Source organism: Rhamphochromis longiceps, linkage group LG22 (assembly GCF_057381845.1).
Source record: "Rhamphochromis longiceps isolate RC_006_pf linkage group LG22, R_longiceps_female_GT1.1, whole genome shotgun sequence".
Taxonomy (NCBI): Eukaryota; Metazoa; Chordata; class Actinopteri; order Cichliformes; family Cichlidae; genus Rhamphochromis; species Rhamphochromis longiceps.
In genome coordinates this window covers 26,075,680-26,096,130 of record NC_140577.1, presented here as the reverse complement: position 1 = coordinate 26,096,130, position 20,451 = coordinate 26,075,680, and the positions used below count along the sequence as shown (strand labels likewise).

At 42.6% G+C, this 20,451-nt stretch overlaps 2 protein-coding genes across 3 annotated transcripts; both read right to left on the bottom strand.

Annotated features, from left to right (window-relative positions):
• Nucleotides 1–3,490: 3,490 nt before the first annotated feature.
• LOC146644206 (uncharacterized) lies at nt 3,491–8,402 on the bottom strand. Its single transcript, XM_085395112.1, has 2 exons — nt 7,862–8,402; nt 3,491–5,134 (listed from the first exon to the last, which is right to left on the bottom strand). Exons 1-2 carry the CDS (start codon nt 8,094–8,096, stop codon nt 3,498–3,500), a joined length of 1,872 nt encoding a protein of 623 aa, XP_085251238.1. The 5' UTR covers nt 8,097–8,402; the 3' UTR covers nt 3,491–3,497.
• Nucleotides 8,403–16,154: 7,752 nt separating this feature from the next.
• On the bottom strand, nt 16,155–18,420 carry LOC146644205 (C2 calcium-dependent domain-containing protein 4A-like). Of its 2 annotated transcripts, none has more exons than XM_085395119.1 (2): nt 18,317–18,420; nt 16,155–16,803 (listed from the first exon to the last, which is right to left on the bottom strand). In XM_085395119.1, the coding sequence occupies exon 2, from the start codon at nt 16,753–16,755 to the stop codon at nt 16,183–16,185; it is 573 nt and encodes a 190-aa protein (XP_085251245.1). In that variant the 5' UTR covers nt 16,756–16,803; nt 18,317–18,420; the 3' UTR covers nt 16,155–16,182. The 2 variants fall into 2 exon arrangements, with proteins under 2 accessions (XP_085251245.1, XP_085251246.1); XM_085395120.1 differs by having other exon boundaries at nt 16,155–16,822; nt 18,317–18,403.
• Nucleotides 18,421–20,451: the final 2,031 nt, after the last annotated feature.

Sequence of the window (20,451 nt, the reverse complement as noted above, 5' to 3'; positions counted from 1 at the left end):
TTGAAAAATTATACTTGGATTATATACTTTGACTTTATACTGATTGTCATTTTTGTTTGTTGAATAATTGCAACTTTATTAATAAAGTTTAAAGAAATAGGAATCTGGTTCAGATTGAGTCCACAGTAATCCATAGTCCTCATGTGGTCCAGCAGCTGCCTTGTTGGCTCCGTTATGAGCAGCAGCCAGATGGAGCAAGATTCTGTCCTCCTAGTTTACTGTCAGAGGACTAGGTCATCACTGAGCTGCTGTTTGTCACTCACCTTGGACTTACCTGACACAGGTGCCGCTGTTAGCTAGAGCTCATTGGATGCAGTCAGGTTGTTAATAAAGTTTGTCAGTAATATAAATTCTTGTTATTTTTAGTTTTCTTTTCTCCTTTTTCTAGTCCTGCAGCAAGTCTTTTGATGAATCACCTGTTTTCTTCTCTGGTGAGACATGACAATCCCTATAAATAAGACAAGTACCCCATTAAAAAAAAAAAGCAAGATCTTAATCAAATGAAAGGATAATTATTCATAAAGACACTGGTGACACACACAGTAGCTCCAAATTTCCTGAACATCTCTACACGACAAGCAGCAGGTGAAGTGAGGACCCGGTCATGGACTAGCAGTTTCTAATAACTTACTGTGCGTTTATGGTGACTGAGCATGGGAACGTATCTTTATCCTGTATAAAACTGCTGATCTTGTCAGTTGCTTGCTGTATAAGCTTCCATTTGGCCTTAAAGTGACCAAGCTATTTAAATTACAGACAGAAATTTCATTTTATTTCATTCCTGCTGCTGGTATCCTCAACCCACGTAGTCATATCTGAGGATAAAACTCACTTCTGTCTACACCACATCCCTGCAGACCTTTCTCCAATCCACCTGTCAGATTCCCACTCCACTCTCTCCAAGGTGGGGCTTCAGGGGGTACATCCATGGGCTGATATGACTCTTTCAAGCTCATTATGATGCTAATGCATCCTTGTATGAAACTGCAAAATAGCACAAAAAAAAAAATCACAAGACTCAGTGCCTCCCACTGGCTTCATCCTAGGGAGAAGCAGTTTGTCAGCTTGTGTTGTTGGTTCAGTTTCTTCTTTCTTTTGGGTAGTTTCCATCATATTCATACCAATTCTTTGTAGCGACTTACAAGACATTCTAGCCTCTAAGTTAGCATGAGGAAAGCATTGCCATGTCCAAACCTGTGAGATACAAAAAAAATGAAAATGCAGGAAAATCAAAATGTGGAACACTGGCTGAATGTGTGGGATGTAGAAAGGGACACCTGGTCAGGTATGAATCCAGTCACTGGGCTACAAACATTTTATAAATAGCAGCGAGTTTGCCCAATGCCTGCCTGCCTGTTCAAACCTCTGGACTTCACAACACACTCTGAAGCTGCTCAGCTCAGCTAGCTACAGTTCACTGCAAAATAACACAATCTGCTGATTATGTTCACGAACATGCACATATTTCCCACAACCTTCGATTATATTCACTCCACCAATGGAATAATTCCTGTAAAAATCTAAAAATAAATAGTTACAGAAGCAGATTCAAATTAATGGTAGGAAATATTTGTATGAATAAAAAGGTCACAACAGTACATGAATACATACTTCTAATAATCGTGTTAGGGCTGCCACAACGATTATTTTGATAGTCGACTAGTCACCGATTATTTTTGCGATTAGTCGACTAATCAGATCATGCATCCATTGGACGTAAAACGTACAGCTGATTGCACCAGCAGCATCTGCTCTTATATAACTATCATTAGCTTACAGCTTTAAGTGTTTAAGGTATGTGCTAACTAAAAATAAAGACAAGATGATAGTTTATTAAATTTTAATGACATTTGCTGATTGTTTCGGTGGAGTTTGATAAACTCAGCCGTGTGCTCGTTGCTATCTAAAATATAACAGCACACCGGAGTATATTCTCGAGCGTCTCACACTTCTGATAATCAGTTGTCTGCTTGACGTTTATTCAGCTGTGTAAAAATTATAACTTTAATCTCAGCCAAACCGATTTACTCAGGAACAAATAAAACACTGAAAAAAGCCAAACAATAACATTTTTAAGTTATCTAAATGACTATGTATCATGTTTAACCTGAGTAGCGAAAGACAGCAGTGGGTTTGAAAACGATTTCCCCACCGGCTCTAGTGAGCCTTGAACCCCAGCTAGCTATCGAGCTGGTGGGTAATAGACGTCTCCGAAAACCTCGGAGCTCTTTTGAAAATATCTGGTGTCTTGATAAACTGAGCAGATATTTGAGGTTTACACAGCTACATTCTCGCCTGAAAATATGTTAAACGTTTATTTTGTGACCCAGAAAGAATAATAAGAGTAATATTAAAACTAACTAGCTGCCGCCATTGTTGGAAACTGAGCAGGGCCACGCTAAGAATTCTGGGATAGGTAGGGCCACGAAGTATACACCCGACCCATCCTTCAAATCTGGGGAAACGAAGGGCGCATTTGTCGGCCGCATTTGTCGGAGTCTTCAAACTTGGACAGTCTTCGTCATGTCGCTGTAACGTAATCGGCCTACAAATGCAGGCACAGGAGGATGCGGTTCCTGAATTTGGACACAGCTACGATACCGGGCACTGCTTCTTCTTCTTCGGGGTTTAACGGCAGCTGGCATCCTTGTACATGCAGTGCTGCCATCTTCTGTTTCAGTCCGTTATTACACGCTTAAATCCTACTACTTATTCCTGTGTCTTTTGGGATCTTACAAAGCTTCAAACGACGTGTCGACTATTAAATTAGTCGTCGACAATTTTGATAGTCGACGTAATCGTGACTAGTCAACTAATCGTGGCAGCCCTAATTTATGTACTGTATTCACTTGAAACTTAAACACAACCTAAAATCCAAAATAGACTTTTTTTATTTCATTTTTAAGATTTGTAGCTGTGGACGATCAACCTGTTTACCAGCATCCTTATATGTTTAATATGTTGCTCCATAAACACCAAGAAATAATATGAGAAAAACTCAGTTGTTAAAAACACTGAAAACTAGAAACTATTTCTATCTGTGGAGCTCCCAGAATACGTCATTTGTAAAAATTACCGATTGTTAACTAATTTCTTAATGCATGTTTCAAAGTTTTAGCTCGAAGGTTTTGAGCCTCCACCCTTGCTGTTCCTAGACTATCAGAAAGTGCCGCCCCCTGAAGGATACTTCTTTTAGGCGGGCTGTCTCTTGTGAAGCTTCCTTGTCCTGAGTTTTACACATTTCATTCAGCTGATTTAAAAGTGATAGACTGGAATCTTGACTGTTGTAGTTTTAATTTAAAAAAAACTCAAATATTTCTGCATAAAAGCAGCCACACTGTCTGGCAGGAAGCTCAGATCTTTATGGTAATTTCAATTCTGTCCAGCTGACACTGTCTATATCATCTCTGAAGATATGGGAACATAAATATACTTCAACATGTTCATGAAGCAACAGCTTCTCAAACTGAGGACTTAACAGGAGCTGTGTCTGCAGCTCACAGCTGGATGAAGTCAGGCTGAACTTCCTGTCTTTGACAGTCTTTGACAGGCTGCTCTCCCCTGTGGACCTTCATGTGTGACTCCACTGAGCGTTTCTCCTGGTACCTCTTCCCACACTCCTGGCAGCTGTAGGGTTTTTCCCCTGTGTGAGTTAGCATGTGTCTCTTCAGGTCGATCTTCTGTACGAAGCCCTTATTGCAGAGCTGGCAGCTGTAGGGTTTCTCCTTCTTGTGGAACCTCTCGTGTGTCTCGAGTGAGATTTTCTGGCGAAACCTCTTCCCACAGAGGCTACAGATAAATGGCTTCTCACCCGTGTGGATCCTCATGTGAGAGTCCAGGTTTCCGATCTGCCTGAAGTTCTTCCCGCACACCCTACAGGTGTATGGCTTCTCCCCAGTGTGGATCCTCTTGTGAACATCCAGGTGTTGGCTCATGGTGAACTTCTTGCCGCAGACCTCACAGGAGTATATTCGTGGTTTCCCTCCCATGTGGCTCTTGATGTGCCTCTTTAGGACTGTGTTTTCTATGAAAGTCTTCCCACAGAACTCGCAGATGAACGGCCGCTCACCAGCATGCAGCTTCATGTGCCTCTCCAGCGATCCCTTTCTGGGGAAGTCCTTCCCACAGTCTTTGCACCTGAATGGTTTCTGGCCCGTGTGTGTCCTCATGTGGATCTCCATGTCTCTGAAGCTTATGCCACAAATGTCGCAGATCCGGCTTGTTTCTCTGTGACTCTGGATGTGCAGCTGCAAACTCTCAGAGGACTCTGCACGCTCTCCACAGATGCCACAGAGACAATCAGGGTGGTTTAGATGTGTCTCTGCATGCCTCACAAAGTTTCCTTTGTTGTGAAACGCATTGCTGCAGACCTTGCAGCAGTGAGAAGGGGTCAGGCTGGGTTTTCTGTGCCGGCTACTGATGGTCGTTTGCTCATCTGATCCATGGCACCGGATATGTCGCCTCAGCTCAGCACTCTTTGCAAATTCTTTTCCGCAAAAGCTGCAGCTGAGCGGTGTCTGTCCGTCGTGAGCTTTCATGTGTCGTTCAAGCGAGCTGCCTTGACTGAACTCTTTGTGGCAGATGTTGCAGGTGAATGGCTTCTCTGCCGTGTGGATTCTCATGTGGGTTACCATGTTGCCCTTCTGATTGAAGCCTTTCCCGCAGACAACGCAGCTAAAAGGTTTCTCTCCAGTGTGCATCCTCATGTGCATCTCCTGAGCTCGGATTGAGGGAAACTTCTTGCCGCAGACATCACATGTCTTGGTGCTGTCACGGTGCATCTGGAGATGCAGCATTAGGCCATCACTGGACTCAAAACGCTCACCACACAGACCACACAGACAGTCGGCCTCTTTCAAGTGCTTCTCCACGTGCTTCATCAGAAAGCCTTTCCTGTCAAAGGACTTCCCACACACTCTGCAAAGGTGAGACACCAACTGCTTGTCGTTCTCACATTGTTCTTCGTCTCCTGTTGGATCATCTGGAGAGGCCAGCTGGCAATCCAGTTCAGAGATGGTCTGTGGTCTGGAGGATGTGCCAGGCAGAGTCTCCTTCAGTTGGTTGTCTATCGAGTTGCTTGGCTTCAGACGTTTCTTGTCAGAGAGACTCGTGACGCCAACTGACAAACACAACTCTGGAGAGAAAATACATGACATGTGATTATTTAAATCATGTGACTCTATCACTTTTTTTTTTTAAAGGTTTATGTGTTACCTAAACACTAGCCCCGCCCATACTTTCCCTCTGATGCCCTTTCTGCATGGTCCACGCCAGAAGCCTGATTTGTTTTGCACACACTTTTGCTTCTTTTGTTTCCTGTCATTGCTGTAGTTTAAAATTAATCATTTTCTTGCTGTCGTGGGATTAAATTTACTGAACTACTGATACCTGAACTTTGTATATTACATTAACGTTTATACCAGAGTTTGCTTCAGTAATGTTGAGGCGCGGGATTTGGAGAGACCAGTTACTGATAGTGTTCCAGTACATGTTTTTCCATCCAAGTATGTTTTTACTGCATTGGTGGTGTTTTTTGAGATCACTGTCATGCTGAAAATAAAACTCTGCAGTAATGCTTAAACTTCCATCTGTTAATACATTCAGTTGCTTTTTTACCAAAGGAACAATAGTGCAGGAACCACAAGTAAAGCCACACATTAATTTGATAATTTCTATCCTGCAGACAAAGCTTTTACCACCACTCACATTTAATTATTAGTTATTATTAATCTGTGGCTCTCTTCCAGTGGGTCTTTGTCCTGTCTTCCTCACCTCACCCCCCACCAGTCGTAGCAGGTGGCTACCCCTCGATGAGCCTGATCCTGCCACAGGTTTCTTTCTGTTAAAAGGGTGTTTTTCCTTTTCACTGTGGCCAAGTGCTTACTCATGGGGGGGGGGGGGGGGGGTCATCTGATTGAGTCAAAGTCAGCTTTATTGTCAAACACCATATGTACAGTCATACACAGGAATTTAAAACTGAAATGCTCCCATGGCCCTCATTGTGCACTAAAACAATATAGAGATAAAAATAAAATAACAGTCTTATATACAACACAATACAATACAATCTTTTATAAACAACAGTGTCCAACACAATCCAAGTGTTCGTGGGCAAGAGTTTGTGTGCAAGTGGGGTGGAGGAATCAGTGAAAAGGTGGCGATGCTACATGACAGGTTTGCCCTTGCTGTTCTTAGGCTCACCTCATCCCCGGCTCTGAAGGCCACATTACATGTTTCCCCGTATAGGAATTTTCACGTGTTTCTCCAGTTTGGGCAGTCTTTTGGTCTGCATGATTCAAATCGCCCACCAGGATGAGAAAAGCATCTGGGTGGGCCTTCTGCTGCTCCACTGACATGCTGATACATTTCATTCAGTGCCTCACTCCAATTGTTGTTAATGGAGCAGGGAGGGATATAAACAGCAACAAACAGTATGGCTGAAAATTCTCTCAGTAGGTAGAATGGTCTGCAATTGATGATCATAGTAGCAGAGGTGAACAGTGTTTGCAAGCCACAACAGGGTCGCAGCACCAGGCATCATCGATGTAAACACAGAGTTCCCCTCCATGAGCCTTACCCCCTACCCCATTCCAAAAGTGCATGAATGGCGCTTTTGGGAATGTTAACATGTGGAAACATGTTAAGCCATGTTTCCACAAACACGAAGACCCAACACTCCCTCATTGACTTCGAAGTGGACCAAAGTAAGCGAGCCTGATCCAGCTTGCTGTCCAGGGGAGTGCACATTGGGACAGTTCAATGGTGGGAATAGCGGGTTTGTGTGGATTAGCCGCTAACCTACTCCGGATGCCTCCGCGCTTACCCCTCTTCTGTTTCCTCTCACACCGCCTGAGACATTTCCACTGTGGGCGAGATCTAGTAGCAAGGGTCGGTGATAAATGCCTCCGAAGCAGTCCGCAGTGCTCTAGTGTAATTTGTAGTTCTTCCGTGTATCGTGAATTTGCTTCTGTTGACTTTGAGCACCGGGAGGAGGCCCCGGGGCAGACCCAGGACACGCTGGAGAGATTATATCTCTCGGCTGGCCTGGGAACGCCTTGGTATTCCCCCGGATAAGCTGGAGGAGGTGGCTGGGGAGAGGGAGGTCTGGGCCTCTTTGCTTAGGCTGCTGCCCCCGCGACCCGGCCCCGGACAAAGCGGATTAAAATGGATGGATGGATGGATGGATGATTTTGAGCATGCACTCACGACTGTACCTTACAACAATATAAAGCACCCTGAGGTGACTGCTGTTGTGATTCAGTTCTTTATAAATACAACTGAATTGAATTGAACTGAATTAAATGTTTTTTAAAGCCCTTACGAATAAGAACTATTTTGCTCTAGAAGTACAGAAAGGACCACATAACATCTCTTTGTCTCGGACCATCTCCAGCATCTTTTTCCATCTTCATGAATCTGGTCTCCTTCTGTCATTGCACAGTTTCTTATGTCTGCTCCTTTATTCCAGCATCATCACATCAACACTGTTTCAGCTCGGTCTGTATTTTAATCCTAAATTTGAAACGAAGTCTCAAGCATTCTTGAGCCTCGTGTTAGTTTAGTACTTACTTATGTGAAACTAATAAACGTGATGTGTTTACTGGCTAAACTCCCACACTGACAGGTAATGTTTCCTGATAGCACTGTGTGCAAATACTTCATTAAATCCATGTAGTATTCGGAGTATTTAAATGCAGAAAGGAGATAAAGTTATCATTGAAAATCAGTTTATACATATACATTCAGATCTGTCGTATATAAACAGAAGAATGAGCACTAAAAGATCTGGGGGAGGACCGTGAGCGCGCCAGTAAATGGGACTAATTGAGGCTGCAGTGTGGTGCTGAATGTGGACACTGACCTTTGCGCTCCCCACCGGGATCTTCCGCGCCTCTCTCGGCCGCTCTGCTCGCTTCGAACGCGTTGAGGATGAGCTCGATGGCCGCCGACAGCCGCTCCACCAGCAGCTCCCGTAGCTCCGGCAGCTCGGCTCGGCTGCGTTCATGCAGCAGCCGGAAGATCTCCTGAGCGGCCGCCGCCATCCGCTGCTCGATGGTGGCCTTCAGCCTGCGGCTCTCGGACCGCTTTTTCGACATTTTGCAGCGAACAAAGAGCAGAATGTAAACAGGACGAGACACTTCCGGGATCGCCGGGCAAGCGTCACTGGAGGCGGACGCTCATTTCCTGCGTGAACCGGAATGTGACTCTACAGCTGCTGTTATGCTACCAGCTAAAATCCGACAGAAACGTCCGACAGAGAAATAAGGTGTAAAATTATTCAGGTTTCAGTCTAAAGTCTCCAGCTTTCACTTTTCTTCCAGTGTCGTGTAAACGCCTCAAATGTCAATGCATCACGTGACACGAAATTTGTCAAAAACACCTCAATTTAAAATGTCTTCACTAATTCACAGAGATCTACAGCTTCAATAATAAAGCTTTAGGTAAATTGTCAATTAACAACGTCTCCTGTTAATTTCTGCATGTACCAGAACCATTAACAAGCAGATACTGAGTTTAAATATAGAGGTTAGTGAAGACACCATCCAACTTGTCACATAGTGTTAACGTCTGTCGAACTGACCGTTACTCTTTAATACAATAAAATAAAATAAATCTTTAAAAAAGATTATTAAAGAATCTTTAATAAAATAATTCTGACGTTTCACAGGCACATCATGACCAGATTTCAAAAATCAGAAGAGTCTGGAGCTGGATTTCTAATAATAAAAACTGCAATATCGTATTGGTAGGAAGTATATGGGAACAGAAACCTCTGGACTCGTTTTTTATGCTTGGAGAGCTGACCATTATTTGCGAAGGACATTATGGGCTGGTGGAGTGGATATTATGCTACTGTCCTTAGCACTGCTTTTTCGGGTTTACCTCTGACATGAGAGAGAAAGCAAGTGATCTGAGAGGTCTGGATTTCTTATAATGTTCCCAATGAAAACTGCACCTTCATTCAAAGCAGTGTTGGGGGGGGGTATTTAATTTTATTTAGGGCAGCTAATGAGACAGATTTCAGGTCTAAAAGCTTCAGATGGGAGTATAAACGTCATAGCTGTGCAGATGTCCCATCTGAAAAAGAAGAAGGATGTGCCAGACCAGTGGCTGGTCAGAGGATCCCTGGGACTTGATTCAATGCCTTCAAAGTGCCTTTTAAACAGTCTGTGACCTGGAGAGTCAGGACCTTCATGACTAGGTACTACAAACTGATCGACATCCTGCAGTCCTACTTTTACATCAAGATCTTCATCAAAGACCACCATGTTCCCTCTGATGCCTCCATCCTGAGCTTCAAATGGGAAGCGAGGCACTTCCTGAATGAGAGCCAGGACAATGACAAGCTGATTTAAGTCCACTGCACCTATGGCGTGAACCACATTGGGTACCTGGTCTGTAGGTACCTAATTGACGTGGATGGGCTGGATCCACCAGCAGAGCTGGAGCTCTTTAACTCCTCCGGCAGAGGTCATTGCTTCAAGAGGCAGAACTGCCTGAATGACCTGCAGAGCTCCACCAAGAGGAGCAAATAAGGCATGGAGGACCCTAAAGAGTTCAAAAGCAGTGGGCTCCAACAGGTGTCTGCTCACCTTTCAGTTATTTATGATGATGAGTGAATGAACAGCGTTCCTCCGAGGTCCTGCTGAAAATCTCCAGTCGCGAATCTTATCCAATTCTTTCTCTTTTCCCAGCCTGCCTCAAGCAGCAAAATAATTCATGCTCTCGAGTTAGAAAGCCACAGTCTGCAGTAGTTTGCTGTAACCAACTTTTGGAAGAGAGATGCCCCTAACTTAGAGGTACACATATTTATAAAAGAGATGTGCTTCTACCCGATTGGTCAAAAACCATTGAGAAGGGCCGTGGTTTAGATTTTAGACCCCCTTAATGGCTCTCTTCTTCTCCTCCATCAAGTGCAGCTTCACCTAGGGATGGACACCCCCCCCCACACACACACACACAGTCCTGCCTTCCCTAACCTGTTACACAGTTTCATGACCCTAAGCCAGCATCTATCTGTGAGAGCTTGTTTCTTGACCTTGCTCTAGTTCACTCCCGCATTCCTGCACACAGCTTTTTTTTCTCCTTTTTTTTTTGTCAAAAGTATAATCATGGTTTTTATTTATCAAAGTTGATTCATCCCAATCACTTTCAGCTTTGTCTTTTAATTTTTGGACTCTCTAGAGGAGCTTTAAAAGGAGGCTCTCATCTGAAACAAGAATTTTCTTCTTTGCTGCCCCTCTCAAAGGCTTGTGTTTATTATCCATTTTACGTCCTCTGATCCAAGAGTAGGAGAAACTGTGGTAAACTAAACTGTTCAGGGCAGACTGAAAATTTGGCTCACACACTGACCTCGTTATTGGGACTGTGCTCATGTTTGATATCAACATCCCTTATTTGCCCTCACCCAGAGGTGGGTAATGGCAAATAAGGAGAACCAGAACTGGTCCACTTTAATACGTCTATCATCAAGGTCATGTGATGTGACCAAAAGCTCCAGAACAGCAGCAGTTTTTTGACTACTGAAAACAAACCCTTGCTGACTTTCTGACACCTACAGGAGAAACTAATGCACAATGATCAAAAGCAGCATGAATAAAATAGAGTTCAGCTTAACAAAATGGAAAACATCAAAAAAATCCCTACCCCTTACTGGAGTTAAAGCCATCACAGCCATTTTTAATCTATCTGGTGAAAATAATGATATAGTATTCCTCCAACACTGTTTTTTCTAGTCACAGAATTTACGATTACCTTTGACAGTAAATGTTTTGTAACTGGTAGTCTGGGATTTTATTACTCTTCCTGTTAAAAGAAAAATTGTACTTTGAGAAAAGAGAAGGTGTGGAAACTATCAAAGTTCAAACCAGATCTGTCCCTTCCTTTATTACCTCCAAATGAAAGAAGTTTAAATTTAAGCCAACAATATTTATCTGTGTGCTGATTTTTTGACGTTGAAGCTGAACAGTTAAGTCTGCACTTTTAACAAAGGGCTTTTTTACATACTTCAGGGCTTGTTAGAGGCTTAGAGAGCCTTATTGTCATTTATTGTCATTGTGCAGTTTCTTGCACAGCGAAATTGGGTAGCTGAACCACAAAGGTGCTAAAGTAAGAAGAAGAGAAACCAATATACAACGAAGGCGGAAAATAAATAAATAATTAAATAAATAGAATAAAATAAAAAACAGTGTATATGTATACATATGTGAGTGGAACTATATACATGGTGTATGTGTAGGAAACATTGAAACAGACTGGGACCAAAATAATTGCACATGAGCCAAAAATATTGCACAGAACATAGAAAGACTGAGATATTGCACATAGATGATCAGCAGCAGTGTCAGGGTGGATGTGTTGGGGAAGTCTTTACACACTCTTAGTTTGCATTAAGAGTTCTGACAGCCCACAGGAAGAAGCTGTTCTTTAGTCTGTTGGTTTTGCACCTGATGGTTCTGAGCCTTTTTCCAGAGGGCAGGATGTTGAAGAGGTGGTGGTTAGGATGGAGGTGGTCCTTTATAATTGCCCTGGCTCTGGAGAGACATCTTGAGCTGGCAATTAAGTCCAGGGAGGGGAGCGGACAGCTGATCACCTTCTCTGCAGTTCTGATGACCCTCTGTAGTCTCTTCTTGTCAACTGTTGTGCAACCAGCGTACCACACAGGGATGGCGTGCACCAGCACACTCTCGGTAGTGGCACGGTAGAAGGACTCTAGGAGTTCAGTCTGCAGCCTGTTCAATCTCAGAACCCTCAAGAAATGGAGGTGCTGCTGGGCTTTCTTTACTAGGGCTGATGTGTTTGTGGACCAGGATAGGTCCTCGGATATGTGGGTGCCGAGGAACTTAGAGGACACCCTCTCCACATTGTTCAGGGCCCTATTTCAGGAAGCCGGTTTAGTGCAAACTCTGAGTAAGTATACCCTGAGTTAACGAAAACTCTGGGTTTTCGGTTTCACAAAGCGAGTTCAGATGAAGCCTGAGTGAGTTACTATGACGACACACTCCGTGAAGCTAACCTGCCCCCTAGCAGGTTTACTACAACTAACCCTGACTGTCTCCGCCTCTTTGTCGGAAACCTGACAGTAGGAAGTGTCGGACATGGCGTGCCCCTACCTCGAAGAGCCAGTAGATCTTGAAGCCCAAATTCTCCGCAGAGCTCTCCGCCGGGAGAGAGTGATCAGAGCGCGTTTGGACATTTTATCATTCCCTGATGATTTTCTGTGCGAACGTTACCGTTTCTCAGCACAATCTATAATTTATTTGAATAACATCTTCAGGCCTAATATTGCTCATGTGACACATCGCGGACATGCTCTCAGTCCATTACATATTCTTTGTACTGCACTCTGTTTTTTTGCAAACGGGAGCTTTCTGTACAATATTGGTGACGCTGAGCACGTTTCCAAGGCTACCGTCTGTCGGGCAGTCAGGAATGTTACAGTTGCACTGAAACGTCTCCTGTACTCGTTTGTGGTGTTCCCCGGTCATAGACCCACAAGATTTATCAAAGAGGGATTCCACAAAATTGCAGGTATCAGGATGACCAAAACTTAATTCATGATGTGGTGATACTTGAACTACTACTTAAATGGTACATTTATTTTCAGGGTTCCCAGGCGTGATTGGCTGTATAGATGGCACTCACATTCCAATCATTGCACCCTCAGTAAATGAAGGAGACTATGTGAACAGGAAGTCTTTCTACAGCATCAATGTACAGGTACATAGTTCCCTGTAGCATTTCACACTAACAAGTGATGGCATCATAGTAATGGATGCTAATTTGTGTTCTCTGCACTGTGTAGATCATATGTGATGCTGCCAACATCATCACAAATGTGGAAGCCAAGTGGCCAGGCTCTGTACATGACTCACGAATCTTCCGGGAATGTACACTGAGCACCAAATTTGGACATGGTGGGTCGAAGTTACTGTGAAATATACAGAGACCAATTGCCACAGGGACGTTTGCACTGACATGTATTCTTCTGTCCTAGGAGAGTTCACTGGCCACTTGCTTGGTGATAGGGGGTACCCATGTTTACCCTATTTGCTCACCCCTTACCCTGACCCTGAACCAGGCCCACAGCAGCGTTATAATCTGGCCCATTGCAGGACACGGGCCAGAGTTGAAATGACCATTGGAATGCTCAAGGCCCGGTTCCAGTGCCTGCAAAGACTCCGGGTCGCCCCAGAAAGGGCATGTGACATTATTGTGGCATGTGTGATTCTTCACAACATTGCCACGATTAGAGGTGAACACTGTCCAGCTGAACCAGACATCAGCAGTGATCCACACGATGAACATCCTGACCCACCCACGAACGTACAGGATGGAAGAGCAGTCAGAGACACCATATGTCACAACCATTTCCTGTGACCCGTCACCTCAACATGTTACAAGACAAATACACAGATTCTGTGGTCAACTGGCTTTATTGGTCGCCCTGTATGTCCTGTACACAAAGTATAAATGTGTATATTAGTATGTTGTACAAACACTGACATGATCCGTCCATCTCTGATCACTCCACCCACCCTTAACTGTTGTTCCAGCAGTACAATCTCCAACTTGGACTTCTGGATCTGCAGCTTGAGGTGTACCATTTCCATGACGCACTTCTATATTTTCCTGACCAGATATGTCTTGTACAGCTGCTTCACAGGGAGCTATTGCAACACAGGACATAGCATTGGCATCCATAGTACATGCCTACTTAGGTTGGTTGTAAATCAGTGCTGAACATCCTACTGTGGACAGGTTTGTTGTAGGAGTGGCTGGACCCTCTTCCTCTTCATTTCCAGCATCACTCTGCCAGGGACATAGTAAGTCCATGGTGTCATCATAGTACCACATTGTCGTCAGTTGTTATATTTTCCACTGTACGCTGTAAACCTCATGGTGTGTCTCTGTTGCGTCCTCCTCTGTAACAGCTGTCACTGTTTCGTCATCATATGCCTGTGGTGGAGACATTTAACAACATTGCTGTTCTACTGTTGACACATGTAGTCTGTGGAGTATTACGAGTACTCACAACTGCATGTTGGTCTGGCTCAACAGGGGGCTGCACCAGATGCAGTACACCATCACCATCAACTGGAAGAATATGGGGTTCATACAGGTCACTCATGACTTATGTGGGCGCAACTGGCAATTACCAGACATACCAATCACCATACACCTCATTGTCAGTATGCTCTCAGAGACAACCGACACTGAGGGAAGGCAAAATCAGTAGGTGTTAAGGTGGAAACGCTTTTATGAGTTTTATGTTGCATTACAGTATATGTTCATATGTTCCTCTTAATAGGAAAAGAACAAAATGTACTACTCGCTCAGGAAGTTCACCCTGTGAGAGATTAACACACACACACACACACACGCAAAATTAAAGGACACTGCTATGCTATAAATAAAGACGAACTACTGCAGCTCGGTGTGAGTGAGTGTCTCCCTGAGCCCTCACCCGTGCAGCACGTTAACAGTCTCCAAGTGTCTCAGTGTTGTTTATTCACCTGACTGTTTGATAACTGTAAATCTCTGACAGTAGGACAATGACTTCACTACGACATAGTTCATTTTGGTCAAGGTGACTGTGAAGAATGGATGTATACACATCATGTATTGTTTTGGATTTACCTCTTATGTAGGCACTTGTGTCTTGTGGGGTTATTGCCACAGAGGATGTCCCCGCAGAGATGCCTTCAGCCACAGGGCGCCCACTGTTTTGGCTGAGGGCCAACTGCTCAGCCTCTGTGAGTGGTGGTAGTGGAGGACCCCCACCTGTTTTTCGGGCCTCCGCTTTTTTTCTGTTGGCTGTGACGGCACACATTTGAGCATACAGAGTAAGCAAATGTGTACTTGTAATGTGCTCAGATAATTTCAATGAGTGCTTACAGGCGGTAAGTTAATGTAGCCTCTAACTGCAATTGATTTACATCGGACAAACAGACCAAGCACTATGGCTCATAATACAATTACACCTTACCTGTTTGGACTATGTTTTTATATTTCATTTTTACTTGCTGCCAGGAACGTTTGGGGCCTGTTGGGTTGCACCTGCGCTCACATCACATCACAAAATAACATGTATGACATAAAAAATGGAATAACATATACTAAGATAACGTGTTAAATGGGTGGAGATCCCTAGATCAATGTTTAAATTAACACTCACGCATTGACTCTGTCGGCTATGTTTTGCCATGCATGCTCCCTTTCTTTTGCAGCTGCGGCTGTGTTACTTTTTTTCTGCAAGATGTGCATGCTGTCGGCATATGCTGCCATCAGGGTTTCGGCCTCAAGCGCTGTGAAATACGTCGACCGCACCTTCTTTCCCTCCGTCTCCATGGTGACTCGCTTAATCTGTGCTCCACTAATCAGGGCTTTATGTATCCTCGTGCGCGCGTTTAACTTGGGGTTAAAGCAACTCCGCATTGATTGAACTAATTGTTATCAGCCTTTCTGAAACCGAATATTCCGAGTTGGACAGTTCGGGGTTACTCAACCCTGAGTATCGTTTTTCACTCTGAGTTTTCTAAACCGGCTTCCTGAAATAGGGCCCAGGTGTTTGTTCTATGTTTGCAGAAATATCAAAGAGACCACCTATAACAACATTTTGGAAGGAAAGCACCATGTCGGTCTTTAAGCCTAGATCTTTGCAGACTCTGGTTCTAACCAGATTTAAAGGAATTTGTTAGAATATGATGATATGGATGTTTGGGTTTTCATACTGAACAAATCAGGAGTGTTTGTAGAAACATTTTGATTATTGTTCAATTCTGGTTGTTGAATTAGAGGAAAAGGAAATGTTTATTTTTTTTTCATAAGTACCAGCAGTCCATTTGGAATGAGCCCCAGTAATGTCATTCAGATTCAATTTAGACACTTTTTGGTGGGTTTTTGTAATTTATCATTATCCTTTGCTGCTTGGATCATTTCATGTACACATTCGCCAAATAAGGCTTGTGTACTCCAAGACTATTAAATTCCTCCACAGGAAGAGGAAATATTTCTCCCTGCTGAGAATTGTCACAATAAAAGCATAGAACAGTCTTTAGTAATCTTGTTCAGACACACAGGAAACTAAAGTGTAATTCAAACATTTTATTAAAACAGCTTAAAACCAGCAGCAGTTTCAGATCTGCTCCACCTATCAGATGAGTGTGGTTGTATGTGACATCACTTGGGGGTAGTCCTTTGGATTGCAGGACTTAGAGCTTTTAGAGTAGCTGCAGGTCTCTGGAGTGCCTTAATGACCTGCAGACCCAGAGTCCTCATTGGATGCAGGGATGCAGTCCTAGCACGCCTGCTAGGACTGGGACCAGGACCAAGGTCTGCTGGGTCAGATACAGTGTGGGGGTCTCCTCTGTTCCGATGAAACAGGGACTCCCGTCGCCGTGTGCAGGGGCTCACAGCCAACACATTGCGGAAACCGTAGGGCGTGGTCACCTTCGGCACGTGACACAGCGACATAGCTGCACGTGTGGTCAGGTCCATGTCTACGTCCGCAGATACTGCAGCGGCATTGTGAGGGTGAATGACTGGTAGGGGTGTGTGGAATCTGGGAGAGGATGCAGGGCTAGGTGGGTTCTCAGGGGGGCGCTCACTATCACCACCATGATGAGAAAGTAGTCTGGTCCGCTCCGGGGACACCGGATAAGGCCGCGGCGTGCAGGGTAGGAGAAAGAAACTCGGGATCTTCTCCGGGGTTAGAACCAGAGTCTGCAAAGATCTAGGCTTAAAGGCCGACATGGTGCTTTCCTTCCAAAATGTTGTTTATAGGTGGTCTCTTTGATATTTCTGCAAACATAACAAACACCTGAACATGATTGTGATTATCACATGTCCTTCCTGAGGCTGTGGGACAGGAATTTTTTTTTTTTTTATATATATATATATATATATATATATATATATATATATATATATATATTTTTTTTTTTTTTTGAAGTACAATTTAATCTCTATTTTGCATAACAGTGGTGACATCACATATTAAATGACTGACTTTTAACACTTCATGGTTTGGGAAAATAACCATTTAATAATTTTCTCCCTTCAAGCTCATCCCATCATCCATTCACACCATTTGAGAAAATTCTAATCCTGTGAGAGGTTTAAAAGTTTCAACCCTATTAAATAAAATCACTATCAATTTTAGAAAAATGCATACTCAGAGCTGCAAACATTAATTTCTTGCAGCAATTTTTAAGTGTTCATTCACATGGACGTCTTGCTGACCTTACATGTTTGGTGTACAAAATATTGATTTATGCATGCAGTGGAAAAAAGATTCACGCTTCATGCGATTCACATGAAGACCAGAAAATAATTTAACATGTTTATCAGCCATATGATCAATTTTATGATACAAAGCAGAAAAGTAGAGCCCAGCTTAACAGAGTTGATAACTGCTTTCACAATACTGTTATTTTCACCTGTGGTTTGGGTTTGTTTAAGCTGCAAAGCAAAGCTGGCTGTGTTAAACTTTGTAGTCACAACCTTCTGATGAACATGTTACTGGGAAAAATCTTAATTCTTGGTCAGAACCATTTCATCTACAGCAGTTGTGTCCAACTCGAGTCCTTGAGAGCTACTGTTCTGCAGCTTTTAGATGCATCCCTACTCTAACACAGCTGAATCAAATGGTTGGATTACCTCCTCAGCATGTCATCAAGTTTGGCAAAGGCCTGATGCCATTCATTTGATTCAGGTGTGTCAGAACAGGGATTGTCTAAAAGTTGCAGGACAGTAGTTCTCGAGGACTCGAGTTGGACACCCCGATCTACAGCAATTCTGAAGCTGCAGGGACGCTGAGAGAAAAAAAAAAAAAAAAAAAAAAAAAGGGCAGATGTCTTGGCAAGCATCTCTCAATCTTTGGAACCACTGAACTGGACCTGACTGGGTTCACTCACCAAGGACTAAGCACACAAAGTTCATGAAAGCAATTAAACTTTGATTACAAATCATGTGCATTTCCTAGAGTGACTGAGAAGGTTTTAGAGGCACTGAAGGACTAGAATTTAGTTAGCTTTGTGCACCAAGTGTCTCAAACCGTTTATTTGTGTGATAAGTTAAACCTGTGTGATAAGTTGAGCACACGCTCAACTTATCAGGAACAGGAACTATTTAGAGGCTGTACTTCACAAAACGTGGGTGTGGAAGTCCTGCAGTCAAACATTTGAAAGCCTTGTAAACACTAAAGAGGTAAAAAGACTCTATATACACATAATGTAGCTGAAGTCAAAGTTGTCACTTAGCAGAAACAGTCACATCAGAAGATCTCTGTATTACTCTGCCTGTTGCTGCTCACCTCATGGACAATATAACATTCAGGTGGGGGCAGCACGTCCTCACATCCATACCTTCAGGCTTCCAGAACAACCTGATAGTTTGTCTGCACACGCTCAACTTATCACACAGGGTTCACTCTCAGGTGTATTTGAGCAGCAGCCAATGACACCACACACCTGTTAAAGGTGTAGTCCACCTTAATTACAGTGGAATCATCTGATTTACGTGGCTCTCAATTTATTTTATTTCTACTTTGTTTTCTTTTGGATGTCTGATGCTTTTAAAAAGACATTTTATTTTGTATCTTTTCTTTCTCACATTTTAGGAACCTTTACATGTTCATAATCTGTTTTCTCCTTCACTGATCTAAGAATTTGATTTTAGGAACAATCTTTTTCACTTTTTTTGTATCAATGAATCTGTTAATATATCACAGACCGTTCTAACCCTGTGACTTTTTGTTGGATTAAGGAGCTTTTTCCAACATTGATCCCATGCTTATGTTTCATTATTTAGGTTTCTTTCTGATAACACAGGATTTATGTTACATGGTAAACAACTGCTTAGTTATCACAAAGAGGGTGGGGCCATGCTGACTTAACCACACTACATTCATATTCTTCAGGTTTCCAGATGAAGACCACCTCCATATTCCTCCTGCTTCATTTCATGTTTTTAAAGACATCTGGACATTTTCACTGACTTTTTTTTTTAAATACAGGGTATATCAGAGATTTACAATGTTCATAAGTGCTAAATGTGTCCCCTCCAGACACACAGCGTATGTCAATATGACAGTCAAACTCAGCCCATATGGTGAGCAGGTCTGCAGGTTTTTTGGTAAATAAGAAATCACTTTTTAGCGCAAGACCAGGAACCATGTGAAACTCCATAATATGTTCTTTCAAGCTGTATGTGTTTTAATGGTTACCGTGAACAGTTGCAGAATTCAAGTACTTTGAAATCTGATGATTCTTTCTGATACACCCTGTATTTTTTCTTTATTTCAGAGGTCACATAACTTAAAAACTTTGAACACTGGAGAATTCATGAAATGTAATGATCAGCCGACCACACCAGGCTTCATATTAAACCTACTCAGGGCAGTTTGTGATATGATGTTTAATCGTCATAATGTCCTCTCGATTTCCATGTACCTGTGGTCCTCAGGGGAAAAAAGGTCCCCATTTCATTTGAGTGTTTTTTAAAGTATAAAGTATAAATTTTCAATCAATTCAGTGTTACACTTTAGTTTTACTTAAGACCAACACATTAACACAAAATTTACCCTACATTTTACATTTTAGGGCCACCCGACCTTGTTTACATGAAGTATACTCTGTTTTTGAGCGAAAACAAAATGAGACAATAAAGTATTTAAATGTTTATATTATTATGACTATCTGAATAACCACAGAGTGTTGTATGTTGATTTTTAGTGAGAATGTTTTTTTTAATCATTTACAAATTTTAAATGGCAGCACATAATCACACCTGTGGTCCTCAGGGGTCAAAAATGTCCCCATCTGGTTTGATTGATACTTAATTAATATAAAGTGGATTTTCCCCCACTTTTAATTAAAACTTAATTCAAACACTTTGACACTATTTCTTTATTCCATTTCAAATTTATGTCTGATAAAACCTCATTTATACGAAATGTTTCAGGTGTTTTCAGGTAACAAAATAAATAAAATCATCAGTTATTGTGATTATCCTTTCACAACCAAAATTGGTTGCTTTAACAGATGATCACAGACGGGTATATGTCGAAGTTAATTTGGGAAGCTGTTTTTAAACTACTTCAAGTTTTTTACTGGCAGCAAATAATCACATCTGTTGTCCTTTGGGCTCAAAAATGACCTCAACTGGTTTGACTATTTATAAAGCAGTAAGTATAAAATATCATTCATCTCTGTGTTTCAAGGTCTTATTCAACTTTATTCTGACTCATTACATGATATTTTTCTGTTTTGGCATGGTAGGAACACCAGGGCATGGGTCTGAGTGAAGGCAAACTTTCATGAGAACAAAGGCGTGTCCATATTTGACACAAGTGCAGGAGGAAGCTCAGGTTTATTCCTCTGTACTGGTCCCATCATGGACAGCTCTTTTTCTGCAGTTGCAGGCCAAGGGCATATGAAGTAAACAAGG